This window comes from Eleginops maclovinus, chromosome 1 (assembly GCF_036324505.1).
Source record: "Eleginops maclovinus isolate JMC-PN-2008 ecotype Puerto Natales chromosome 1, JC_Emac_rtc_rv5, whole genome shotgun sequence".
Classification (NCBI taxonomy): domain Eukaryota; kingdom Metazoa; phylum Chordata; class Actinopteri; order Perciformes; family Eleginopidae; genus Eleginops; species Eleginops maclovinus.
In genome coordinates, this window is record NC_086349.1 from 7,347,843 (window position 1) to 7,371,806 (window position 23,964).

Genomic DNA, 23,964 nt, shown 5'->3' on the forward strand with positions numbered 1-23,964 from the left:
AATAGTGTGCTTTAGGTTTAAAAAAATTGCATACTGGCTTTTTATGGCATACTTACTTTTGTATTGTTTAAATTAGCAATAGACAAGCTTATGGTCTCATCTGAAATTCAGAGCAGTGGGTTTGCCTATACGCTTTTCAACATTGCGACTAATGGTTAGCACTACCTCTAAAAGTCGCTATATACTACAGTATACGCTCAAAACCTGCTCTAACTAAAAATGTACTATAGAATTTGGACACAGCTACATTTTTCCTCAAATGGTGAGAAAAACAAACGTTTATAGAACAGACGACAATCATGCAGAATTTAAGAGGGGCGATATGATATCATTTTCTGCTAGCGTTAGCTCTTGTATAGCAAAATCAAGGAGGAAAAAAACAAAACACTCCAATTTGATCAAATACCATTCCTTTAAATCCTCACAAACGATGTTAGGCAAGCACTGGCATGATCAAACAAGTACCATTAAGAAAATGTAAAGCGTGTTAACACCGACCATCTTCCAATATTAGATAGCAGAAAGATGATGTGATGATGCTATCAAGGCAACAGGGTGCTATCAAACCGGCAGTCAGCAGTCTCTGTTTAATGCAATAAGCTCTCGAACTATGCTTGCTGCTAATTTCATCAGAAAGACAAATGCACAGCTACTGCAGGTTGCACTTATCAGCAGGAAATGACTGAGTGATAAAAAGAGGAAAGTGGGAGATGGTAGAAAGTGAAAACAGAGTGAGGGAGAGGGAAAGACAAACTGGAAACAAATGGAGTGAGTGGCTAAAAAAGGATTGTCTGAGAAAAGAAACATTTATGTTGGCAAACAGTAGAATCTGCAAGAGCTTGACAGCCACTGTTCTGGCACTGAACAGTGGCTCTGACCTACAAGTGAAGTGAAGGAAGAGAAAACATTTCTTCTGCAAGAATGCTATTAACACCCTGAGAGGCAAGTAAGAAAGAGATATTCTGGTGATCTATTTTATCTCAACTTTTTCCTACCTTCAACAAAGGTTTTGCCAGGATAATCAGCAATACTTTAAACATGTAAGTTATTCCATAAAAAAGAAATAAGTAAAATAAGTTTACAAGCATTAAAGTTATCAAGTGATTTTGAATTTTCTCACAAGGGACATTTATTGGATATTCCATATTTTAAAGCCTACTCACATTTATTTCTAGCCAAAAGAAATAAATTAAAATACTGTTATAGAACTTGTTCAAGTGCAGAAATAAAAAATCACCTGTAAGAAAAGCAAACATTTAGACAAAAACAATCCTGACAAAATAAAATATTCAATACCTTTTTATCTCACTATTTTTCACAGACAAAAAGGAAAAAAAAGAACTAAAAAAATGATCATCTAAGAACAACTTTTTTCCTCACCTGTTCTTAAACAGAAACATAAGAGAGAAAACCATTTAAGTCAGATACAAAATGGATCACCAGAATTGATTTTCTTGCCTTTAAAGCTTCCGTAGTATGCTAGTAGTGCACTGTTCTTGATACAGTAAACTCTGACAGGGCAGGGGAGTGCTTAATGCTGACATGTACTTTTTTTGCAGAATGTAGTTCCTGAAAGCAGGTACCTTGGAAGGAGAGAGGAAAAAACCCAGACAAGGACTTCAAATGACGCCACAAAGATTGAACATGTCTCCAAGAAACACCATTAGATTTTTAAGTGACCTATTAAATTCCCGTAACTGATTTGAAAGTTGTCAATGCAGTGTCTACTACACATGGCTCGAAAGAAATGTTGGCAGTGTTGCAGACACTAACGGTTTCTCCCTGGTTTCTCTTTAAGTAGTCGTCACCTTTGAAGTCTTTCCATTTTTTTATTCTTTGTTACTTACAAAAATGGTGCCTGAAGGAATTTTAATTGCTGCTCAGGATCTCACAATTGCTGGCATCAGGGAAACCTAAGCATGTCTGTCATTGTCCTGAAACATAAAAGGGGACAGCAAGGGGGATGGCTTGTTGCAGAGCCTCGGTTAAACTTCCTTTGCTAATGAAAGTCTGGATGTGTGAGTGTGTGCTCCATGATATGAGTGTGTGGGGAGCAACTTGGCCCCTTCTATGAACCGTGAGAGGAGACTATAAGGGGGGCTCATTACAGACAAGAGGATGTTGGGATAAAACAGTTTAGGCATCTTGCCAGAACTTGGGGGGACTGGATACAGGCTCTTTTGAAAGCATGCCGATCTTACGTAACAAGGCTTTTGTAAGGATCCCCTTGTGAACAGCATCGCAGTCACATTCTTGGAACCTCAAGAAAGACCAGGCACTGAGGAAAATAAAGAAACTCACTTTCCCATGAAGCACTTGGGTACAATGCTAAGCTTCCTGCGTCGATCTTTAATCAAGTGGCGACTCTTGGTCATCATCATGTGGTAGAGCTTCTCCCCCTTCTCTGCAATCATCACGTAGGCGTCCCGTTCCATTCCCAGTTTGAGACCTACGAACAAAAAATGTAAACTGTCAGATTCCCGTCAATGGAATACGACTTTCTTTTAATAAAAGGAACATGAATCACAATGGCAAAACAAATACAGCAGACCCATTACTGGAAACACATTTTCAATGGCTTTTTTCACGTGCCAAAGCTAAAAGGCAAAGGCTGTCATGGTTCTGTTAAGACAGACAAACGGGCCCTTTTCTCCCGGTTGTGTTCTGGTATTGTGCAGATGAAATGAAGCCAGGGCCAAAACACTGCAGCTTGGGACCGCCACTACCTTCTGAAACAAACCCAGATGTTTATCTCTCCTAGACGAGTTGTTTCTTGGAGTGAGTAGAGTTCAGGAGGGCGGTGTGATCCTGATCTTGTTTCTGGGCTAGTTTGTTGACTATTATTGCTCTATTGTAAAGCATAACATGTGAGGGCCCATTGTAAGGCCCGATGCCCTGATAAAACCTCTCCAGTGAGTTCACAGTTTGAGCTGCTTAACCTCACCGTGGGGTTTTATAAACTTCTGAAACACACTGTGAGACTTTCTGACTGGGGCGTCTAACTCTGCTGCAAAGGCCTTCATAAGCTGCTTAACTCTACTGAGAGACACATCGAGCGACTCGACGCGACTAAAAACTATTCACCCATTTAGTGCCGCTTCTCTTTCAGGGATGGGAAATAATACATTGTTTATACCAATTCCATTATTGATGCTTCTTATTGGTCAATTTGTTGTTGCTGTGGTCATTGTTTTTCATAAAATGAGGCCACATGCTGGATCGATTTTCCTTGCCGATGAGTTTTTGCATGTACATTTGCTCAACTGTACTAAAAACATGACAGCTTTTGGAAGTGGTTCTCAACTGGTTCTTGATTACGTATAATAACGGCCTTGCTGGCAGTCAGCTGACATTTGTTTGTAGCCTTTCATATGGCCTCATCTGCAAATTTGATTTGAAGACACAAGGGAAACATGCCCCAACGCAAGGCATTTGATCAATTGGCCTTTTTCTACATTCCCTTGGCTGGGAGTGCGGGGCCCTTAACATTTTATGACCAGAGCAGATTTTGCAATACAGTTGAAAACTAAAATTCACTCGAAGAGCTAAGACCTCCACCAAGGCCAATAGTGCCTTCCCATGCTCCTAAGATTGTCCTATTTCCCAAGTTGGATTAGATGTTCTTTCAACTTTGGTGTGTTCATGATAATTGTATAACATTTTCAAAGTTGATAACGTTTCCGAGTTGAGGGCCTTTCATGTGAATTCACCTAGATGGGAACACATTTTTAAAACTATACCCAACCCACAGGAATCCATACCTAGCAATACCAATGGAAGTGAAACAGCTATATCCACCTTGTAATAGGTTCTTCATGACCAATGCACCAGGTTTTAATACAAATCAGCTGATCGTGTTTACGCAATCCTGCTGGCAGACTTACAGTCGAAAAGATAATCTCTTTGGCAGCGCTCACACATTTCATTAGCTATACATTATGCAACTTAAAGCAGTTTAAGGTGGAAAGTTGAGTGACAACTGTTTTGGAAGTCTGGCTAACTGAAAGGGAAAACGAGGTGTAAAACTACTTCTTGAATACATTTTTTCCCATAGTTTCTCTGGGGTTCTGCACTGGGTGATGGAGTTTGGGTTATATTACATTTGACAGCAGCTGGAGTAGACTTAAACAATGAGTGTCATTGAACAACAGACGGAGCCTGTCCAGCGCAGCAGAGGCCCCTCAGCTTCTGTTCCAGCTGTCAGAGTTTGTCTTGTGCTGCTCCTCGTCTTCCTGGCACAAGCTAATACCCTATCGCATTATCTGCCCCACGCATTTTCCCTTAAACTGCCGTGAAAACAGTGATAGGACAAAACACCTCCAGCTGGCAGTTGTTGAACAATGAGTCTTTTAGGAAGGTTTGGGAAGAGACACATGTCCAAGACAGGGGAAGGACTACAGTGTGGAGAAAGTCATATCAAACGAGGCGTAACAAGAGTCGAATAATGCAGAAAAAGTGGAACATATCTAGGATTTATTGAAGAAAAACACTATCATGTAGCCGTCTAGACTGTAGCAAAGAGGTTGAGAGAAGGTAAGGACAGAGTTTACTGTAGAGGGGGTAATAGAAATGGAGAGTGTGGGGAAATTGGGCACTGTGACTGATCTGGCATCTGTTAGCCTCAGGTCGATTTCCGCCGGGGTTGAAACCAAACACCACAAGCTGCAGAACACTCCTCCGTACTTATTTCTACCCTGAAACCCTTTCATCACAGAATTGGATGCTAGTGACGTCCAATTTGAGCTGTGGACGTGTTTTGGCTTTTTTCACATGTTATTTCCCGCCAAATCACGTGAAATTAGTTTAAGGGATTTTTTTTAACCATCAACACTATCAGGTGACCTGTTGTGTACATCCACAAATCTGGTTAAAGCCTTTCACACTGTCTAATGCACACAACATAACAAAGACAGATGGCCACTGCTGAACAGGTGGGAACACATTTTAAGTCAAAAGAAGGAAGTCGGAAAGAGCAACAAGAATATCAGTTTGCAGTACTAATCTCAAATCGGTGGATGTGGCGCTGTGTAGGGATTATTTTTTACCATCAATGAATGAAGGGTTTTTGCTCTGGTGAGACTAAATACACTTGATTTTCTCTAAACTAATCCAGAGTTTTTTCATGTCAATTCTATTGCAAAACCAACAGCTGAACATGGATACAACTGTGTTTTTACATCCATGCAAACACCCTTTATTATAGGTAAAATAGATCCAGATTTGTGAAATACATGCATGATGTCATTGAGTTTCACTTTCTTTGACAAAAAGAATGCTTATCTACGGTATATAAAGCGTTGGACCAAGATGCTGTTTTTAGCACAGTTGTTGTTTGCGGGTGACTCAATCATTTGATTAGACAAACACCACAGCTGCATTGATTTTCTTTTTGTGAAGTGATTGTTGAAGCAGCAGTCTCTGCTCAGTGCACAGGTCAACCAGGCCAACTGTAGATGTCATGTCACCTAAGCCTCTGTTTATGAAACACCAGCAGGCAGCGTGTTCAAGGTGGGACATAACCAAAGGACACAAACACTGCATCCACTGCACTCATTACTGTGGGATAGCTTACTGAGCCTTTATAGGTTTTGAATATAAGGTGACACTACTAGTAGGGCGGATAGGGTGGCTAGTAGCAGAGGATAGAGAGGATTACAAAGCACTTCTATGTATTTGGTTAATATAGGTGTTTTTTAGCTTGTAAATGTTTTGTACAATACATGAATTTAAGCCAATAAGTAACATATACTGTGAATACTTACTGTTTAGTGTCTATGCCCCTTTTCTAAATCTTCAGAGAGTTTATCAGGGTGTCCCCTTTCACATATCTTCATTCTGTCTTATGCTAAATGCACTTCATTTATACAACGCGTTATCCAGTCGTACAACGCCTAAAGGGCTTCGTATATACAAATCAGCATTTATGCAATTGCCCTGCTGCCATACAAGGTGCCACCTGCTCAAGGAAGCTAACATTCACACACTGTTGGGAGCCCAAGGATAAATCTAAATGTTGACTGCAGGAGCTGTGATTGAACCCACAACCTTCCCATTGTAATACCCAGTGTGGCCTTATGATTGCACTTGTATATTTTTAGTATAAAGTTAATGGAATTTAATATGAAGCTGCAAGTTTATCCAGAACAAATTAGGGCAAGTAAATACACTTTTTAAGATAAAAAAAAATGCTAATCAGTATATCATTAAAGACTAACTTTACAATAACCAAAATGAAGGACAACATAAGACAAATGGTCCCAGGCTGGATTTTAACCTGGGTCCTCCGCATAGGGACCAAGCCTCAGCTCAAGGGTCCAAATGATTTTTTATTTTAATGAATTCCATTATTAGATCCCATTATCCCAACAGCTCTTCAACACAACCTAAACAAATACTGTTTGAGATAATGTAAGTATGAAATAAATCAATAATACCCGTTAGTTCCACCGTAAAATATGGTTGGTATCTTTCTAAGTGATATTGGAAAGCCACTTCATTCTCCATTAGGGGAACTCTGGTAAAAAAAAAGAGACTTTTCTGGTTTGAACCCACAGAGCTAAAACCAGAAGCACCATAAATTGCCTTTTTTTTAAAAAAGTGTTACTCACTCTCTCTCTGCTCTCGTTCTCTCAAGATGGCGTCCAGCCACTTCTGCTTGTCGTCTGCATTTTTGGCCATGCAGACAAACCACTTGTTTTTCGCAGTGTTGTGGATCTTCCAGCCGTTAGTCACCGTGTAGTTGTTGCTGTGATAGTCCGCTGCAAAGACAATAAAAAAGTCATTTGTAATCATGGAGAACATTTAAAGTCTGGAATGGCCTTTAAGCAATGAAAGAATTCACCTCATTAAAGCGAGGCAATAACTAGTGTAATCAAATTAATCTTGTAAATATTGAAGTAATCTCCAAATAGGACTCCAGCAATGATTTACAAACCAATTAAAGAGATAAACATGATGCACCGGGAGAGCAGTAAAAGACCATGTGACCACTGACTCTGCAAAATCTCTCCTCGTAATCCCTTTCTAATTTTATTATCCATTCAGCTGCAGGTGAGCAGCTCCTGAATAATGAATGGCCGCTGGTAATGGAGTGCATTAGTCTTTCACGCTCAAAGGTCATATAAATAGATCTGATACTCTGAGACCCACAGGGAGCAGCTCCTGCTGTTGAGGGAGAGGAAGGAAGTACGCTATGTTTTAAGCAAATGGAACAGAAAAGATGGATTTTGGTCATATTTTAAGGGAGTACATGCTGATATCGTGCAAGTAGGCATTTATCAAAGCAAATAGGTGTACAAGTCAGTAAAAAGGAAGATGTTTTTAAAGCTTTAACCCACAGATTGCTATTTGGCTAGCTCTCCAAGACATTGTACCAGATAGGCTAAGGGGCGGGACATGTGTAACTGGTTGACCAATCACAACATGCAAGATAACCAATCAGAGCAGACTGGGCTCTGGTTTCAGACAGAGGGTGAAAAGAGATCAGTATGAGAAAATAAAACATGTTACAGTAGAAGCAAAAAAACCAAATATGTACCTGAGAGTGAACATAATAATCATCATAAAAAACTTGAGGTTTCCATTCAAGCTTTAAACAGATAACCCCTCACACCTTTCAGATTATTTACACTTTATAATCTGATCATCTATTTTTCTAGGAGTTCACAAATGTAAGCGTTCACAATGTTCTGCGAATAAGGCATGTTTTTCTTTGTGGTTTCCCTTCAGACGCCTAAATGTGACAGGGAGCCAACACGCAGAAAAAAAAGGTAATGTGAGCTTGCAACATTTCTTACCCGCACGGACCAGAACAACAAAAAAGAGGAAACATGTGAGAGGGAGGAAGATGAAGTGTTTCTACGGAGTCCAGCACAGTGCCTTGCAAAATACCACAACAGCAAACTAAGCCGGGACAACAGTATCACAACAAGCCCACAGAGGGGTTGGCATCTTTGGCACAATAACTCAACCCCACATTTTAAGCGCATCAGGTTTATCTTCTGGCTAGGGGTTGCTTTTGCACTTCAAGATCTGTATCAACACCTCGAACCTGAATAGCCGACATCAAAAAGTGGCACATGAGGTTGCAAGCTACATCCTGTTTGAAACAGTATGATACTCCACCCAAACTGTCAACAAGTACCTGATTCATATCCAGGCACTGCTTTCTACATGGCACAGTGTTAAATAGAAAAAAAGCACTGTATGCAAATGAATTGGGGTTATTACTATTTATGCACAATGTCGTTTTCAGTAAACTAAATAAAAATAAAAAGATTGGTTAATATCGGCAATATATCAGAGTATTTGGGTCAGGGATATAGAATTATAATTTGTTTAAGGATTAAAGATGTCAAAATAGAGGTGAAATTTAAAGAATGTATTCATATTCTCAAAAACCTTTAAATGTGGACAATAAAGTTAAAAAACCTTTGAGAACAAACCCATTGTGGAAAAATGGAAAGAATTACATCAAAATGTTGTTGAAATGTTGAGGATGAAGTCAGAATGTAGAGTAAAGTAAAAATGTAGAGAATACATTTAAAATGTTGAAAATGAAGTTGCAATACCTTTGAGAGTAAAGTCAAAATGTTGAGTATATCTTTTTTTCATTTTGTTTCAAACATTTTTGAAAATAATCATGTAATTTTTAGAACAAAGTTTCAATAGCTTTTTAATATTTTATTTGAAATGTTGATAAAAAATGTCAAATTATTGATAAAAAAAGTCAAGATGTGAAGAAAAAACATCAAGCTATGGAGCTCTAGAGCAAACACCTAGAACTCGACTTTATTCTCAAAATTTTGCCTTTATTTTGACAAATGTATATACAATATAAATCTTCCTGCTCTTATTTTTCCCATAACGCATGGCCCTGATACCCTCTCACTCATTTAATAACCAGAGGCTGATTAGAAATCACCCAAATGCCCCGGGAGAGTTCCATGAATGGACATATAGACAGTCTCCAAAGGTAACACTGAAAGGCAAACACAAACCTGTTCCATCTTCCACATTTTCCACCTCCATCACCTCGGTGTTGATTCGGCCTCTGAACACATAGAGGGGCCCGTTGATAGACTTGGTCCTCTTGGTGGACTTCTTTCCAGAAACCCTACAAAATGGGACAACACTGTGGTTAGACTCTGCAGGGAAAACATCCGCTGGTTCTGGTGCCACAAACTTGCATCTTTAACAAATGTACATTCATTAGAGACATGTATGGGAGCAGCAGACACATGTAGATGTTTTTGTTTTGCTTGCATACTGAAAACCTGTCTGTACAAACAGGAATTTGCTCCGATTTTCCATGTCTGGCTTTTTTTCAGAAGTCAGCCAAAAAATATGTTTGAATGCTTTCTTTGACATGCACTTGTAGCAGCTACAGTTTAGTTGGGTCGCCTTCCTCACCTGGACTTCCTCTTACAGTAAACCAGAAGGTTGTCAAACAGGAAGAAGACGCGTTCCTGGATATTGCCCGCTGAGATTTTAAGGAGATTTCCACGAAGCAGCAACTTTGTGCAGATATCTGTCAGGTTGGTGCCCTGAAGAGAAAGATAGAAGAGTAGTTAGATACTGACATGTTTACTGCAACAACATTAAAAGTTTGCAGTTTTATCCATCAATGTGGTCAAGTTTACTTTTTTTGAGCATTGAAATAGCACACAGTCTAAATGTTGAAGTTGCAAAGATAACAATGTTGTCGGTATAAAAACTTGAAGAGTTTGCAACCTCAGGGAAACAATGTCACATTCAACTCTGATATTGTGGACTTGATGTTTTCATTCCAATGTGAATGATAGGAAAGAATAAACAAAGCTGCTCCACACCGGACTTCAATTAATTCCCAGAGACGGAGAACTAAGTACATTTACTCAATAACCATACTCCATTTACTGCTCCTTTCTACTTCTGAGTCAAATATTGTATTTTTTTATTCCCCTACATTCACTTTTCTTAATTATTACTTTAATACTTCATATTTGTATTTGTTGCCTCTACTGTGACATGTTTCCATGCTTAATGCTCAAAAAGCTGTTTATCTTTCTCATACTGCCTGTTCTGCAGCACCTCTTTTCACCCTCTGTCTGAAACCACAGCCCAGTCTGCTTTGATCGGCTGGCTGGCCGACTGTTATGATTTGACAACCTTTTAGAGCAGTCCCGCCCCTTAGGATATCATGTACAAACTTCCTTGAGAGAACTTTGGGATTTCAGCCTTTGCAGACCATTCACATGCACCAAAACTATACAACACACTATAGGAACTGGCAAACCCCAAAAAGCATAATAAGGCCTCTTTAAGTAAAGGATCTGAATACTTCTTCGTCCGTTTACACCCAATGCAAAGCTGCAAATATAACAACTGCTAGGACAGTTAGCATCTTGCTGGTCCATCACCGTATGGAAACATCCAGTGTTGTTAAGAGACTGCAGAGTTTCCCCTACATCGCTGCAGTGTCTTGAACTGGACTTTTTAGCTTATTTATAATGTGTTAGTTAATTAGATGCACAAAGTTATTGCCCCGGAGAACTGTTACCTTGGCCTACTTATAGTTTCCTGTGGGGCGCTAAAACAAACAAAGCCTTTTTATTCCCTTCTCAGGATGTGAAAACACTACAAACACATGCCTGCATCCTCACATATACAAATACAACTGTTGCATAGAGGAACCGTGCAGCAAACCTAATTAAAAAGTCAAAGGGGAAATGTAAAACGTATGATATTAAAGAGTAGCCCGCTCCCTTGTTCTTACACAGGAAGATGCATTATGTTACTCTGCAGCCTACTTACCACATTCACAGGATGTCATCGAGCCTTTCTTTAAAGCTGTTTCTCGTCAGCTATTGAATACACCCCAACCTGTTAAGACCAAAATAACCTTTCGAAGCAGCATGAGGCAAACCACAAACACTGGTGTTTCACAGTCAACACCATGGACTGCAACAGCTCAAACAAGTACAATGTTGGCCTGTTTATTTACTGCTGCATTTACTGTAATTTCATATCTAGATTATACTCATCATCAAAGATTCAGAGGTGTACGAGAACCCAGTCGCATACTTTTAAAGTGTTACTGGAATTTAGAGAATAGCAATCCTGAGTGATTAATGAACCTGTCATAGTAAATGAGCTTGTTGGCGCCAATCTGGAACTGATTGAAAAGCGCTTTCTTGATAGACCCCAGTGTGGTGTCATATTAAAGGGGCCCTATTATGCTCATTTTCAGGTTCATATTTGTTTTTTGTGCCTCTAGTATGACATGTCTCCATGCTTTAATGCTCAAACAGCTCTTTATTTCTCTCATACTGCCTGTGCTGCAGCACCTCTTTTCACCCTCTGTCTGAAACCAGAGCCCATTCTGCTCTGATTGGATAGCTGGCTGGCTCTGTTGTGATTGGTCAGCCTCTTGGAGATGTGTCCCCCCTTAGCCTTATCAAAAACAATGTGTTGGAGCTCTAGCCAATAGAAACATGAGTGTACAAAGTGATGTCATCAGGAGTCTAATAGATACGTTTCAGGCAGGGGAGGGAGTGTGTGGGAAATCATGTACTTTCACAAAAACATGTATAACCCCCTCAAAAGCATAATAAAGCCTCTTTAACTTATCACTTAGTGGTTGTCATCATCATTAAGTGGCTGAACTTCAGGACCAATACATAAAATGATAAAGGTTACAATATTTTTGGAAGATTTTCAGTGTTTTCACATTTCCATCTAGGGAAGAGAAACTGCTCTACAGATATACACATGAGCAACCATGCCCTCAATTGTTCCCTCTCGATTTGTGAATGAAAGATGAAACTATTTCCCATTGTGAAATATGCAAAACAATCATAGAAATTTTCAAGGGACTTAAATTTCAAATATACGGCCTCAGAGTCCATGGCAGGTATCTGTGCTGCATGTGTAAGCTGTCAAAACAGGGCTACCAAAACAGAAAATAGAACAATTGGGGGTAAAGACATCTCATTACTCATTGTTTAATGCATCATTCCCCTCCAAATTATCTGGAACTAAATGCACCCATGTGCCGGCTCTAAAAATATCCCCCCCTTTGACTTATAGAGAGCCCACCACCCCTCACCACATCCCCACACTCACACACACATACATACATACACACGGATAGATCAGATGTGGACTTCACTGTTGTCTTTGATCTATCTGACATGGGTCCACTGGAGACCTGTGGAAACCCCCCTGCTCCCCACCCCCGCTCTCAAGCGTCCATAATTGATTCCCGGGAGTATATATTTATGATGGATGTTCATTGCTCCTGAGTTCGTCGAGAGAAAAAACATTCTCAGAGGTTTTTCTTAAGGTGAATACCGACCGGGTCTGGGGAGGGGGTCGTGTTTCAGACAATCGATTGGACTTAATGTTAACTGCACTAACCTGAGGTTTTGGGGGTTGGAAACATTTACCTTCTGTCATGTGCATGCATGTCTATGCTGTCCTGCATTTATAATGTATAGGGAAGCGTACACGGTGGTGGTGTATGTGCGTGAGAGCATCCGAGCAGCGGTAATGGGTCTGGGTCTGATTCGGCACTTCTGGCGGACTCTTCCATTAGAGCTGGAGGTTATTAGCCTGCAGAGTGGCTGGAGAGAGGAAAGGGGAGCGAGACTAATGCTGTAACATTGAAGGCTCTCTGGGGGGGAGGGGGTGAAGTGCTTTTTTGAGCTGTTCAGAGGACAGAAATCGCCTGTCTTGGACTGCAAAGAAATGATTAATGTTTTCAACTGAATTTTTCAAACGAGACGTTGGATTTTGGCTGTGATGTAATGGCAGTGACATGATTAAGGATTACAATAATCATTCCTGTTCAAGCTATTTAGGTAAATCAGCCAACATTAACCCCATTACCAATCTGAAAGTGACAGTACTGCGTGCTTTGGGATAGCACCTCTCCATTATTTCCATTGACTTTTATTATTTCCATTTGAACGGTTAATTGCTTTGTGTATAAAATGACAGGAATTTGTCAGAAAGACTAAATTACAGACAAATTCACTGTAACTACAAGGGGACTCAGCGAAAGCGACCTAAAGGCACTTCAACCCCTCCACCCCATTTCCACAAGTGAAATATAATGATTACAAAAATGTAAAAGGCTCTTTCTCTTACTTCATTCAAATTGGGCCGGTAATAATGTCCATAAACTGAATACCAAATTATCAGGGTCATTTTTCTGAGGGTAAAGGGAGAACAGGGGTACGTTCTGGCATGGGAGTTGTGGGATGTTCCAGTGGGGCCCCAGTCTCTGGTTCCATCCTTCAATTTTCTTCCTCTGCCCCCCTCCAAAAGGTCCCCTCATATAACCCTCCCAATACATGTGAGAGTACAGCTTTGCTTCCTAGGGTCTTTTCTGATTGGGCAGTATGCCTGTTGGCATCCCCCCCCTTGGCACCCTGAGTGGGTGGATTGTCCCATTGGTGCCTGCTTAGACAAGGCCTCTGTTGTGGTGGGTGAGGGAGGCGTGAAAAATGCACTGGACCCTTCATTCGGCTCCCAAGCCCCGTCCGTGGCCCCTGTTTGGCTGAAGTCGCCTTTAACTCTTAAGATAGATGGTGGAAGTCTTTCTAGAATAAATCTGGATGTTTTTGTCGTGGTTTTGTCACAGGACTTTTTTCATTTGTCAGAAACCTTGTACAAATAACACAATTTCATGATGCTCTCAGAAAAGTATGACCTTCTTGCCATACAGTTTTTCACTCTCTGAATGTCAGAGCACTTCTTCGAGACATTTGGTCTCCATCTTTCCCCTCTCAACGTTGTTTCCTAATTTAAAGAAATACTTCACCCTGAAAAATCATAATTTGAATACAATCTACTTTTGTTGCCTTGAATTTAAGAACAAACCTTTTTTCTTTCATTCATTTATGGTAGGGCTGGGCAATATATAGCATATCATTTTTTTAATGCATTTTGGATATCTAATAGAGTTATATGGCATAAGTTTAGGGATTTCCTGGCTTTTAAAAACAGTCAATTGATGCAATTGTCTGAACCAGATGGTTTTAGATGATCTATTATTTGGTTTCACAATGGTCAACCCTATAGTTTTGTCGTAATATTGAGGTATTTGGCCAAAAAAAGTATATTTTCTTTAAATATTTTCTTCAAATCACCAAGCAATAATCCACAGTAAACAAAGATTTAAACAACTGTACAAAGCCTGAAGGAATATGATTGAAAACATCCTTTTATAAACTGGTTGTGCAGTATAACCCACATCCCAAAGTTCCGTTCCCATAAGCATACTTTTCCTGAAAAATAAATCTCTCCAAAAATTGACAATTGGGTTAAATTGCCCGAGTCGACGCACATTTTTCGGCACATGAATACTCGCTGTCTTTATCCTGCTTGCTCTCACCTCCCAGCCCTCGATGCGGGACTGCAGCTGTTCCAGATCCTCCAGGCTTTCCATCTGCCTCTTGGTCTCATTGATGTTGGAGCAGATAGCCTTCATGGCCTGCAGAGCCTCCTCCACTGCCGGATAGTCAGCGTGCTTCTTCGGTGTCCGCTTTAGAAGCTCCTAGATAGGAAAAGTCGAATGAAACAGGGGGACGAAGGCCTTTTATACACAGGCCTTGTAACAGCTACACGCACAGTCAAAATGTAATGTAATGTAATAGTCTAAGCAAGCAGAAATCAAAGCTTTTTCATTTTATGAGAGGATCATCATCTCAGAGCAGCAGTGTTTACTGTACCTTCAACAGCAGTGGATACTTGCAGATCCTCTGAATGGGGCTGAGAAGGTAGCCCTCCAGGGGGACGTCTGTGCTTTTTTTCCCACCCAGTAGCATACAGTGCTATAGAAGAATAGCAAACAAACTAAATAAGACACCAATGTTCACCAATACACAGTTCTTTGATCCTTTAATGTATTTTAAGGGAAAGAAAAAGATTCATTCAGAAATGAAAAGGTTTTAAGAAACATTTAAAAAATTGAAAGGAACCCCCTAAAAACGGAACATATATCATGAATTGCACGTCATTAAATATTGACAACATTTAAAAAGGATTTGGCAAAACTCTATCTATAGAAGAATGAAAGACTAAGCATTGGAAAATAAATAGCTCTTGTTCTTTCAAATTGGATCCACCTAACTTTTGCATTTCTAGATTTCTATACATTTTCCAATACGTTCATTATTTAGCACAGCACCGGTCTATTTCTGTGCATTTCACAGCTGTCTTCATAGCTGTCTCGTGCCTCTTGTGTTATTTCAGCAATAAACAGACTTTAATTGGCCACTGTTGTCATTTCTACTCAGTCATAGTCTATTGCACCAGAAGCAGATCTATAACCGGTCCAGGTGCAGAATATTAATAATCTGTCTAGGTTTGTCTGGGAGCTAGTAAATAAGCCGATACGCAGAGGATAACATGCTTTACATACTTAGAAAACATGTATGTGCAATAATGTAGGAACTGCTTTACTGCCGATAAAATGTGTGTATTTTTAGGAATAATAACCTTTATTTGTTAGTCAATACTTTTAGCAGATTTGACGTTGTATTACAGTATAGGTAACTGCTTCAATTTCTATTTATTTATCACTTTAAATGTCACTTGACTGTTACCGCTCTGCACAACCTTGATTTCAGAAGCTTTATCAACAATTACCACATCCTGTCACCAAAGGTTTATTTTGAAAAGTCTATACTGTATGATAATAGTATTTTCTGGTTTGTTTCAGCCACATTTTAAGATAACTTTCATACTACTATTAGTTGGTAGCACGTATTGTATTGTAAGTGTCTCTTTAAAGCAGTGGGGGATTAAACTAAGTATGTTTAAGTACTGTAGGAAAGTAAAATATGGAGGTTATTGTACTTTATTTGAGTGTTTCCAATTTATGTTCATTTCTACCTCTACTATTTATGATATAATAGTGGTAATCATTTGATCACTTATTATAATCCAGTGCTATAATGTTTAAATATTCGGGTAATGTGCATTCTAGATAACGAGTACTTTTCAATGTTGGAGTATTTCTACACTGTATTATTTTTAAGTTAAATATGTAAGTCCTTCTCCCACCATTGCTTTGTTGTTTATACACACAACTGTTCCTGCAAATCTACTACTATACCGCAAAAAAACCCTCCAAAACATCCGCTTTTACGCCAAAAAGGATCACTGAGAAACCTCTAAAATGTTTTCTCATGCACTAGAAGATTTGGGCTTTAAGAAACAGCCCCCCAGAACGCGTTGAAAGGAGAAGTTTTCTTCAGAAGTTTCGAGGGGGGTTACAGTTACAGTCATGGTTTCTCTACGCATTTTTATTTTGGAGGATCGCAGTCTGTCAGTGTGCTATGAGCTCATGGGATGGGATGAGATCAAAAGCAGGCGTGCAGATAAACCACTTGAGTGTTCTCCAGAGGGAAAGATCACTTTAGAGCCTTATAATCATACGGCAATTCCACAGTATGATGGTGGGTGGGGGGGAGGGTTCTGATGGGAAAACAAGAAGCAGAAATGCATCTGATCGTGACTGCAGGACTGTAGGTTCCACAGATTCTTGATGCACTAATACGTTTGGTTCCCTCACCCACCCCCTTTTCTATCTAAATCTTCCCCACCTTCTTCCTTCTCATCTTCTGCTTATTTGTAATCTGCCAGCCTTATGACAGAATTCCCTCTGCTCTTCACTTTGACCTCCTTCTTCTTCTACTTCACTTTTAATTTCCGAAGCAATTAAGCACTACATTGCTACATACAATTTCAGAAAATCCCTTCCCTGTGTGGTTCAATTTGCATGACAGAAAAAAGAAATTCACTAGAATTCAAAACACAGCAGAAAAGAAGCCAGAGAAAATATAATTTACTCTACAGTTAATTGCCATGACATTGATTTGCAATGGTTACCACTTCATTCTCTGCTGTTCTGCAGAACAACCACATATTCTGTGTTTCGACTTTTATTTCTTAAATCAAAGTGACAATCTTGTTTATATTTTGCTCACGGTTGCTACCCAGAGCATAAGAGCTGATCCAGTATTTGAGATTGTCTGACAGTACTTTTCATACATCACCAGCTGTTTTGCAGCTTTGTTCGCAAACATCAATGCAAGACTTTTCCAATTAACCACTGCATGACATGGCCAGAGGGAGGAAAAAGCCAAAGCACAGAGCTCTGATCCCGCCGTTTCCTGTCTTGTGGGTCAGAATAATGCCGTGGAAGCAAACCATCAGGCAGCGACAAACGTAAGGGCTTCAGATCTCACAGCCAATCCCGATCAGGCTGCCAGCACTCCACAGCTGGCTGGCTCAGAAGCTGCACATGATTTCATTGGTTTAAAAAAAGGCCCTGTCCACATTTTAAGTCTATTGTCCCGGACCCAAAGGTCTGGGTGTCAAAACACAGGAAAAGCTGGCAGCGGAAACACTACAAAAGCGACACAAAAGTGACCTTGATTGTGGTCGCATCCTGTTCGGAGCAGGAAGGACCCTCCGACCTTGTTATGGTTTGTGCGCTTTATTCAAGTGTTAACATGGAAATGGAGGTGATAAAATGGAAGGAAAAATTAGGAGGGGGTGGATAAATGACAGAAAAAGAAATAAAAAAAGAGAGGATAAGTCAGGCAAAGGTAGAAAAGTTACCAGAAAAGAAGTTTGTATGACCATCATTTGGGTGAAGGAGTCATAAGTGCAATGAAAATCGGAAATAATGAAACCAAGGGGATTTTTTTATTCATAATTAGGAGAGAAGTAAGAGTTGCCAGAGGAAGGAAGCTCATAAAAAAAGGAAGAAAGGCACATGAGAAGCAAGGAGGGAGGAAAAAAAGGCAAGATAAGCAGGGCAGGGGGGGAGGAGCTGTGAGGACTTACCAGCAGGAAGGTCCTGATGTTGGGGATTTTGTTGAGCTCCATGAGGAGTCGCAAAGCCTTCTCGTGGTTACTGCAGTACTCGCCGTACACTGAGAAACTCTCCCTCTGCAAAACAGGAGGAAAACAGAGGTGAGGTTGGCAGAGCAGAGACTTAATACCATACTTTAATGTCGAGTTGCAGCATTTAGAAATCGACTGAGAAAAGTGAGAGGGAATAATCAGAAAACAGAGCAGAAAATGTGGAGCTCCAGTTACTAAAACCTGTTGAGATTTAGTTGTACTATATAAAGTACATCAATGGATAGCAACTAAAGGTTTAGCCATGGGTGTATGAATTTCTTAAAAATACCATATCACTTATAATATTTTTGGGAGAAAGATACAATATTTGCTGATATTGCAAAGTCTGCCATAACAGGATTTTGTTTTGGTTAAATTCAGGCATGTGCGATTGATTTGAGTCATATGCCCATTTAAGGCAATAAATGACATTCATATCCATTCACAAAAAGCAAAAAGTAAAAAGTAGGATTTGACAATTGTGTACTTGGCTTACATTTCATAGGACTAAAATATGTAGTTTTTTTATAAAAACAAAAGGAGGCCTCTTGTTGTGCCACATTTCTAACGTCCAAGCACAGTTTTAAATGCTTAAACTTCTGTATTTGAAAATAAAGGCGTATCTTTAAATGTGTGATGTTTTCCCTTTGCGTCGATGATATTGGATGGATGATCATTGAATGTATGCCTCGACACATAGATTTACTGTTACTATATATGCTATTTCAGGCAATGATGGTGAAGTGTTTCTGCAACAATGATTATACATTGGGAGAAGACGGACTTAAATGACTATGCATCCATAATCATTAACACATTTGCCACACTTCTCCTTTTCAAAAAACAAAAAAGTAGCATACCAATACAACAAACTTCCCTTTTCTTAGGTGACAGCCTCACACTGGGCAACATTATAATGCAACCCCTCGCTCATACCGAAACCATTGTCGAGCTGCCATTTGGTTTTCTTTACAATACGTAATGCGACACTTTGGCAACTATAGTTTAAAATGCATTATTCATGCAGCATACTGTAGACAAGAGTGACACATGGATCAGGGCCACAGGTGAACTTACAGCCTGAAGCTTATCGGGTGTGTTGTTAACGATGCAACAGTAATTAGGATGTGAAACCGTGAGCACTGCAGGGCCTTGAGCTTGAGGTCTAGAAATTGAAACTGTCACCTGAAACAGCCTAGTAAGTGAAATCCAAAACTGCAGGTGTGCGGACGGATACCGCTTTCAAGCCTTAGTCGCTACAGCTCGAAGGCTTTGCATTTAAAGCCAGCTTGGCCATAAAGCAAAGGGGGCAAAGGTGCACAATTAATCGTAATGTGATCGAATTCGAAAAATGGACTAAGCAAGAATTTTGTGGAAGGGAAAATATGTAAACATTTTCTCAAAAACATGTCCAGGCCGACAAACTGTGTTTCTCAGACTTAAAAAGAAACCATGTTTGGTACAGACACTCTTAAACTAAAAAAGAGAAATCACATCATGATCCTTTAAAATTGTTTTAATAATGTGAATTTATTAGAATCAGAACTTGGGTTGTGTAAAAGTCGTTCCATTTAAGAATGAAAAAAACAAACAGGTAAATGTGAATTAAAATTAGCTTAAAAACCAGCCAGCACCCTGTTCAGGCCTAGTTGTGCAAAAGGATCATGTGTGTTGTTTTGCTGTCACATCACACACGCAAGCTTACAGCTGCATACAGTGTGTGTGCATGTGTCTAACATGGAAACCCAGCGGTGGTGACTGAAGCAGCCAAACAAAGCTAACAGCTCTTTTTATAGATCTCCGTGTCTCTGCTAAGTCCCAATCCCTTGACCAGAAGGAGCTGAAAATCTTTTGTGGATGTGTAACACACAAGTGAGCAGCACAATATAAACATTGGGCAGTTTTGACCACACAGGCAGGCGGGAACCCAAACACGCCCAAAGCCACGTTTGGCAGGGGATTCCAGTCCCAGAAAACACTGCTGGGAGCAACAGCTGGGCCGGCATATGGCGTGAAACCCCAGATACTGTCAGACTGAGTTAATGCACAGCTAGAGGATAGAGCACAGGGGCTTGTAAATGTACATGTACCAATTTAGTATATTTGTCCATGTGTCCATGTTAAATGTGTAACACTGACAATGGAAGAGGAATATAAAAATGGTACATTATTTGGAAAAAGGACTTGACTGGTGTTTCTAAATGTCATCTACAATATATAGTCCGGTTTTTGTTTATTTGGTGAAGACTTACAATAAGTTAGGAGGTAGTATTTACAGACTCACAGTAGCACTTTGTCATAAAATGATGCATTGCAATAATGTGATTGTGGTTGTGCAATGCACTATTTTAGAGGTCTCTATTCTTTGGAAAAACCAATGTAGGCAGTTTTCATAAAGATTCTTAAATTAACCAAGGTTTTCTTATTTGGGATTTTTTTGTTAGTTAAGGACAATATCTAACCAGTCATAGCACAATTACCCACATGTACGTGCTGATATGTAAAAGAAAATATTTGTTTTATTAAGCAACATTTTTCTATATAATATGTTTAACTATTATTTCCATTATTTTAGAAACCATTATTGCCTTGTTTTTGTATCAAATAAATAAACACTTCAATTCAATGATGTTATGTTATTGGTACCCATGTCTACATTAAAAAGTGATCTATTTGGTTGTTACGTCCTGCAGAAGGACTTAAGACGTATTTACACATTTAGTCTCTCTTTAGAATTTAGTTTGAGTCTATTTGACTCAATTCTGTCAAATTTATTTTCAATTTCTGCTTTTTCCCAAGGCTCTGCAGTCTCATGCCCTATATGGCAATTGGTGGTCCCCATAGCTGATAATTAGGATCAACTGGCAGGCTTTCAATTAACAAGGACAATGAAATTCATCATTAAAAGAATACAGGTGCAAAGCATTGAGCAGTTCACACATTTAACTTGTATTTTGTTTTGGAACTTTCTCAAGAACAAATCCAAATTTGGCTGGTCAATTGTCCCAAATATCAAATATGTGCATACCTTATACCATGAACGAAATGTGAACAATGCAGGGCTCGTTGGAAAACATATTAAGTAATGATATGCTTCATAAAGCAGTTGACATGGATGTATATTGCACACCAAATGGGGTTAAAACATGGAACAATCACAGCATTGTCCTTTAAATGATTGCTGTGGGTAGACTTAACAACTTTGAAAGCGCACTCAAATAGCTATTCATTAAACCAGCGAGGTAAAAAGAATAAATCTTCTCCCTGTCTGCTGTCCACAATAATTTAACCAGGAATGGCTAGCACTGACGACAGTGAACATGCCGAGACTGGGAAATCCAGCAGTAAACAGGAAGACATGTTTCCATGCGTCAGTTTCCCAAACAACTTGTTGGTGTTCCTTGGTGTGTCATTCAGCACCAAGTTAAGCCGTTCAGCCAAAAGAAACTCTCCCTCAGTTTATACTTAAACACTCCTGGATATGGTGGCACTTCAGTACCTCTACTTGAATAAGTGTATCTCCTTTCATTATATTCAACTGAACCTTGTGGGTCCCAGAACAGCATGCCTTTTTTCAGCTATGTTTACAACCAAAGCACGCTCCCAGGTATTTCCTTCTGCTCAGGTATAAACAACTACACAGTCAATTCAGGCACAAATAAATGTCTAACCAGGGCCAACATGTGAACCCCAGAGTCAATTTTAAACATTGAGTCTATTCTGGAAGACTGAAAGCCATCAGTTGTACCCAAAATAGCTCAAAGAGTCGGGTTGTCCCTTTGATAAACATAAGGCTTTATTTGAATTCTTCGCCGTTGGAATGTTATTCCGTAGGCTAGATGAGAGGTTGGTATCACACACAGAGGAATCACATAGAGTCAAAGCATAATGGGAGTAGTTCAGAAAGTGCATAATGACACGACTGTTGCTCCTCGCACAGTGCTCATGTATACACTCCCAGAAATAGAGCAAATATTGATGTCTCTGATTTCTGCTCCAACATGAGTCACTTTTTCACCTTTGCAGGGCTTGAATAATCTCACGCATGCCACGTGTGTGTGTGTGTGTGTGTGTGTGTGTGTTTTTTTGTTTATTGTTCAAAGGAAATGGACTCATTCCAAATATTTGCCCCAACTTTGTAGGAAAAATCGGTGTTTGGCTAAAACTGTCCTAGATTTATTAATAGTAACACAGGAACATCGGTGTACTGTTCAACAAGCAGCATGATTTGATTCTGGTTAAATTCAAAATCAAAGGGTTGTTTTTCTTCTTTTTTTTACAGCTGCTGCCTCCCAAGCCATCTAGGCAATATTTGACTTTGAATAGCAATGAATCTTCCCATTTGTCTTCCCTGAGTGTGAGTGGCAGACCGTGTAGTGGAACAATGCGGGAGGTTAATCAAATCCAAGTCATGGTGTTGACCTCTGCTCGAGGTCAAGGCCTACGGCTGTAGGGCGCCAGACCAAGCCAACCGATTGGCTGAGAGGTGTCAGTGTTGAAGGAGACAAAGGTCATGAGTTTTTAGAGGGAGATGTAATGGATACGTAGGGTAACACACTATTCAGAATTTTAAAGCGGTGACTGAGCAAGTGTTTATTATTATATAAAAAAACAAAGATTTTTTTAACTTACCTTATGAAGACATACTGTATTATGTTTCATTTTAACTATGTACGGTGTCTGAAAGGTGCAAACGTGCTACAATGGTAAAAAAAACACTTCCATTAGGATCAACGTGCTGCTGTTTAAAAAACGATGCAAATATAAAAATGCAAAATGTGCCAAAACACGAAATGTTGAAAAATCTTTGTCAAATTGACAAACACAAAAGATGCTACAAGAAGCTCAAAATACAATGGATAAATTGGCCAACTTTAAAATCCCCCAAACCTTTTTAGTGTCCCTGTCTTCGCTGTGTTTTGAGCTTCTTGCAGCATTTTGTATTTGGAGCATTTTGTTTATGCAGCACTTTTGGTAAATGCTGCACATGTGTTGTCAAGTTGCTGAAGGCGTTTCTTCATTGACATCATCATCATCATCACTTTAAGCCATTATATCAATGCTACAGTGACAATAAATGGGTTTGGCTTTATTTATATGACTCATCATCATATCTGATTGATATCCAATACTGGTTTGAGTCATGGTTCTGAAGTTGAATTGAAATAAACTGTATTTAAGAAGAGGCCTTGACTTTCCTCCCATAACACATCCACTCTGACCTCTGAATTTTCCAGTCCGACCGAGGTGCGAAGTGGAAAAAGAAAAGCTGCGCCTCCTCTAATCAATTCTCCATCCTGACACTCGGCCTGACGGACTGAATGACCCTCACACATGTGTGAAGGCACATTTTGATGAGCCAATTCAACAGCTATCCACAGATGTGATTAAACGTCCTTCATGCGACAGGAGGCGGTGGATGGGTTATTACTGCCTGTTTCATTTTAAAGGGATGGTTCAAAGAGTATCATGTAGACTGAAATTTTTGTTTGTCTGTATAAGTAATTTATAATAAGCAAAATCACCTCCCCGGACAGAAATGATGTTAGTTTGATGAATTAAATTGCATATTGAGTGCACATTTTTGCATGTATGCTTGTTTGTACGCTTATATCAAATGTGTTTTCTGTATTAAAGCCTTTAATCAAAGCTAGATTAATGAACTCTGGTATCACTTATAATCTAATGCCACTGCAGTGTTCTGCTGTGCTGTACTCCTCACTGCATTAGGAGGGATCTCTATTTTGAGTAAAGCCTGTTTTTTGCAGTGAACGCTGTAGTTTTGCACGCTGCTATTTTTTAAAATCTGGGTCAAGTGAAGACAAAAAGTGCTGCTGATCATGTTGGCTTATTTGTTCACAGCAATACGACTTTTTTTGTGCTTCGAGAAACTAAAAGGAGTGTTGTGCTTCACTGACCACTAGGGCGGATGGAGAAAAGTGATGGTGGAATACCTATCGGAAGTGTTTGTGAGCCTCAGTGAAAGTGAATTGAAGATAGTTTATCAGAGAGGGACAAACAGAGAGAAGGAGCCTCCGATGGAGTGCTACCAGCAGAAGC

General features: G+C 39.6%; 1 protein-coding gene across 2 annotated transcripts in view; it reads right to left on the reverse strand.

Moving 5' to 3' along the window:
* prex1 (phosphatidylinositol-3,4,5-trisphosphate-dependent Rac exchange factor 1) overlaps nucleotides 1-23,964 on the reverse strand; it is a 90,918-nt gene that overhangs the window by 47,127 nt on the left and 19,827 nt on the right. For both annotated transcript variants that reach the window (XM_063881549.1, XM_063881541.1), the window contains exons 4-10: nucleotides 17,845-17,949; nucleotides 14,718-14,819; nucleotides 14,381-14,542; nucleotides 9,412-9,545; nucleotides 9,000-9,115; nucleotides 6,609-6,758; nucleotides 2,302-2,449 (exon numbers count right to left, since the gene is read on the reverse strand). In XM_063881549.1, the coding sequence (XP_063737619.1) occupies nucleotides 2,302-2,449; nucleotides 6,609-6,758; nucleotides 9,000-9,115; nucleotides 9,412-9,545; nucleotides 14,381-14,542; nucleotides 14,718-14,819; nucleotides 17,845-17,949 (917 nt within the window). The remainder of the gene's footprint in view (nucleotides 1-2,301; nucleotides 2,450-6,608; nucleotides 6,759-8,999; nucleotides 9,116-9,411; nucleotides 9,546-14,380; nucleotides 14,543-14,717; nucleotides 14,820-17,844; nucleotides 17,950-23,964) is intronic.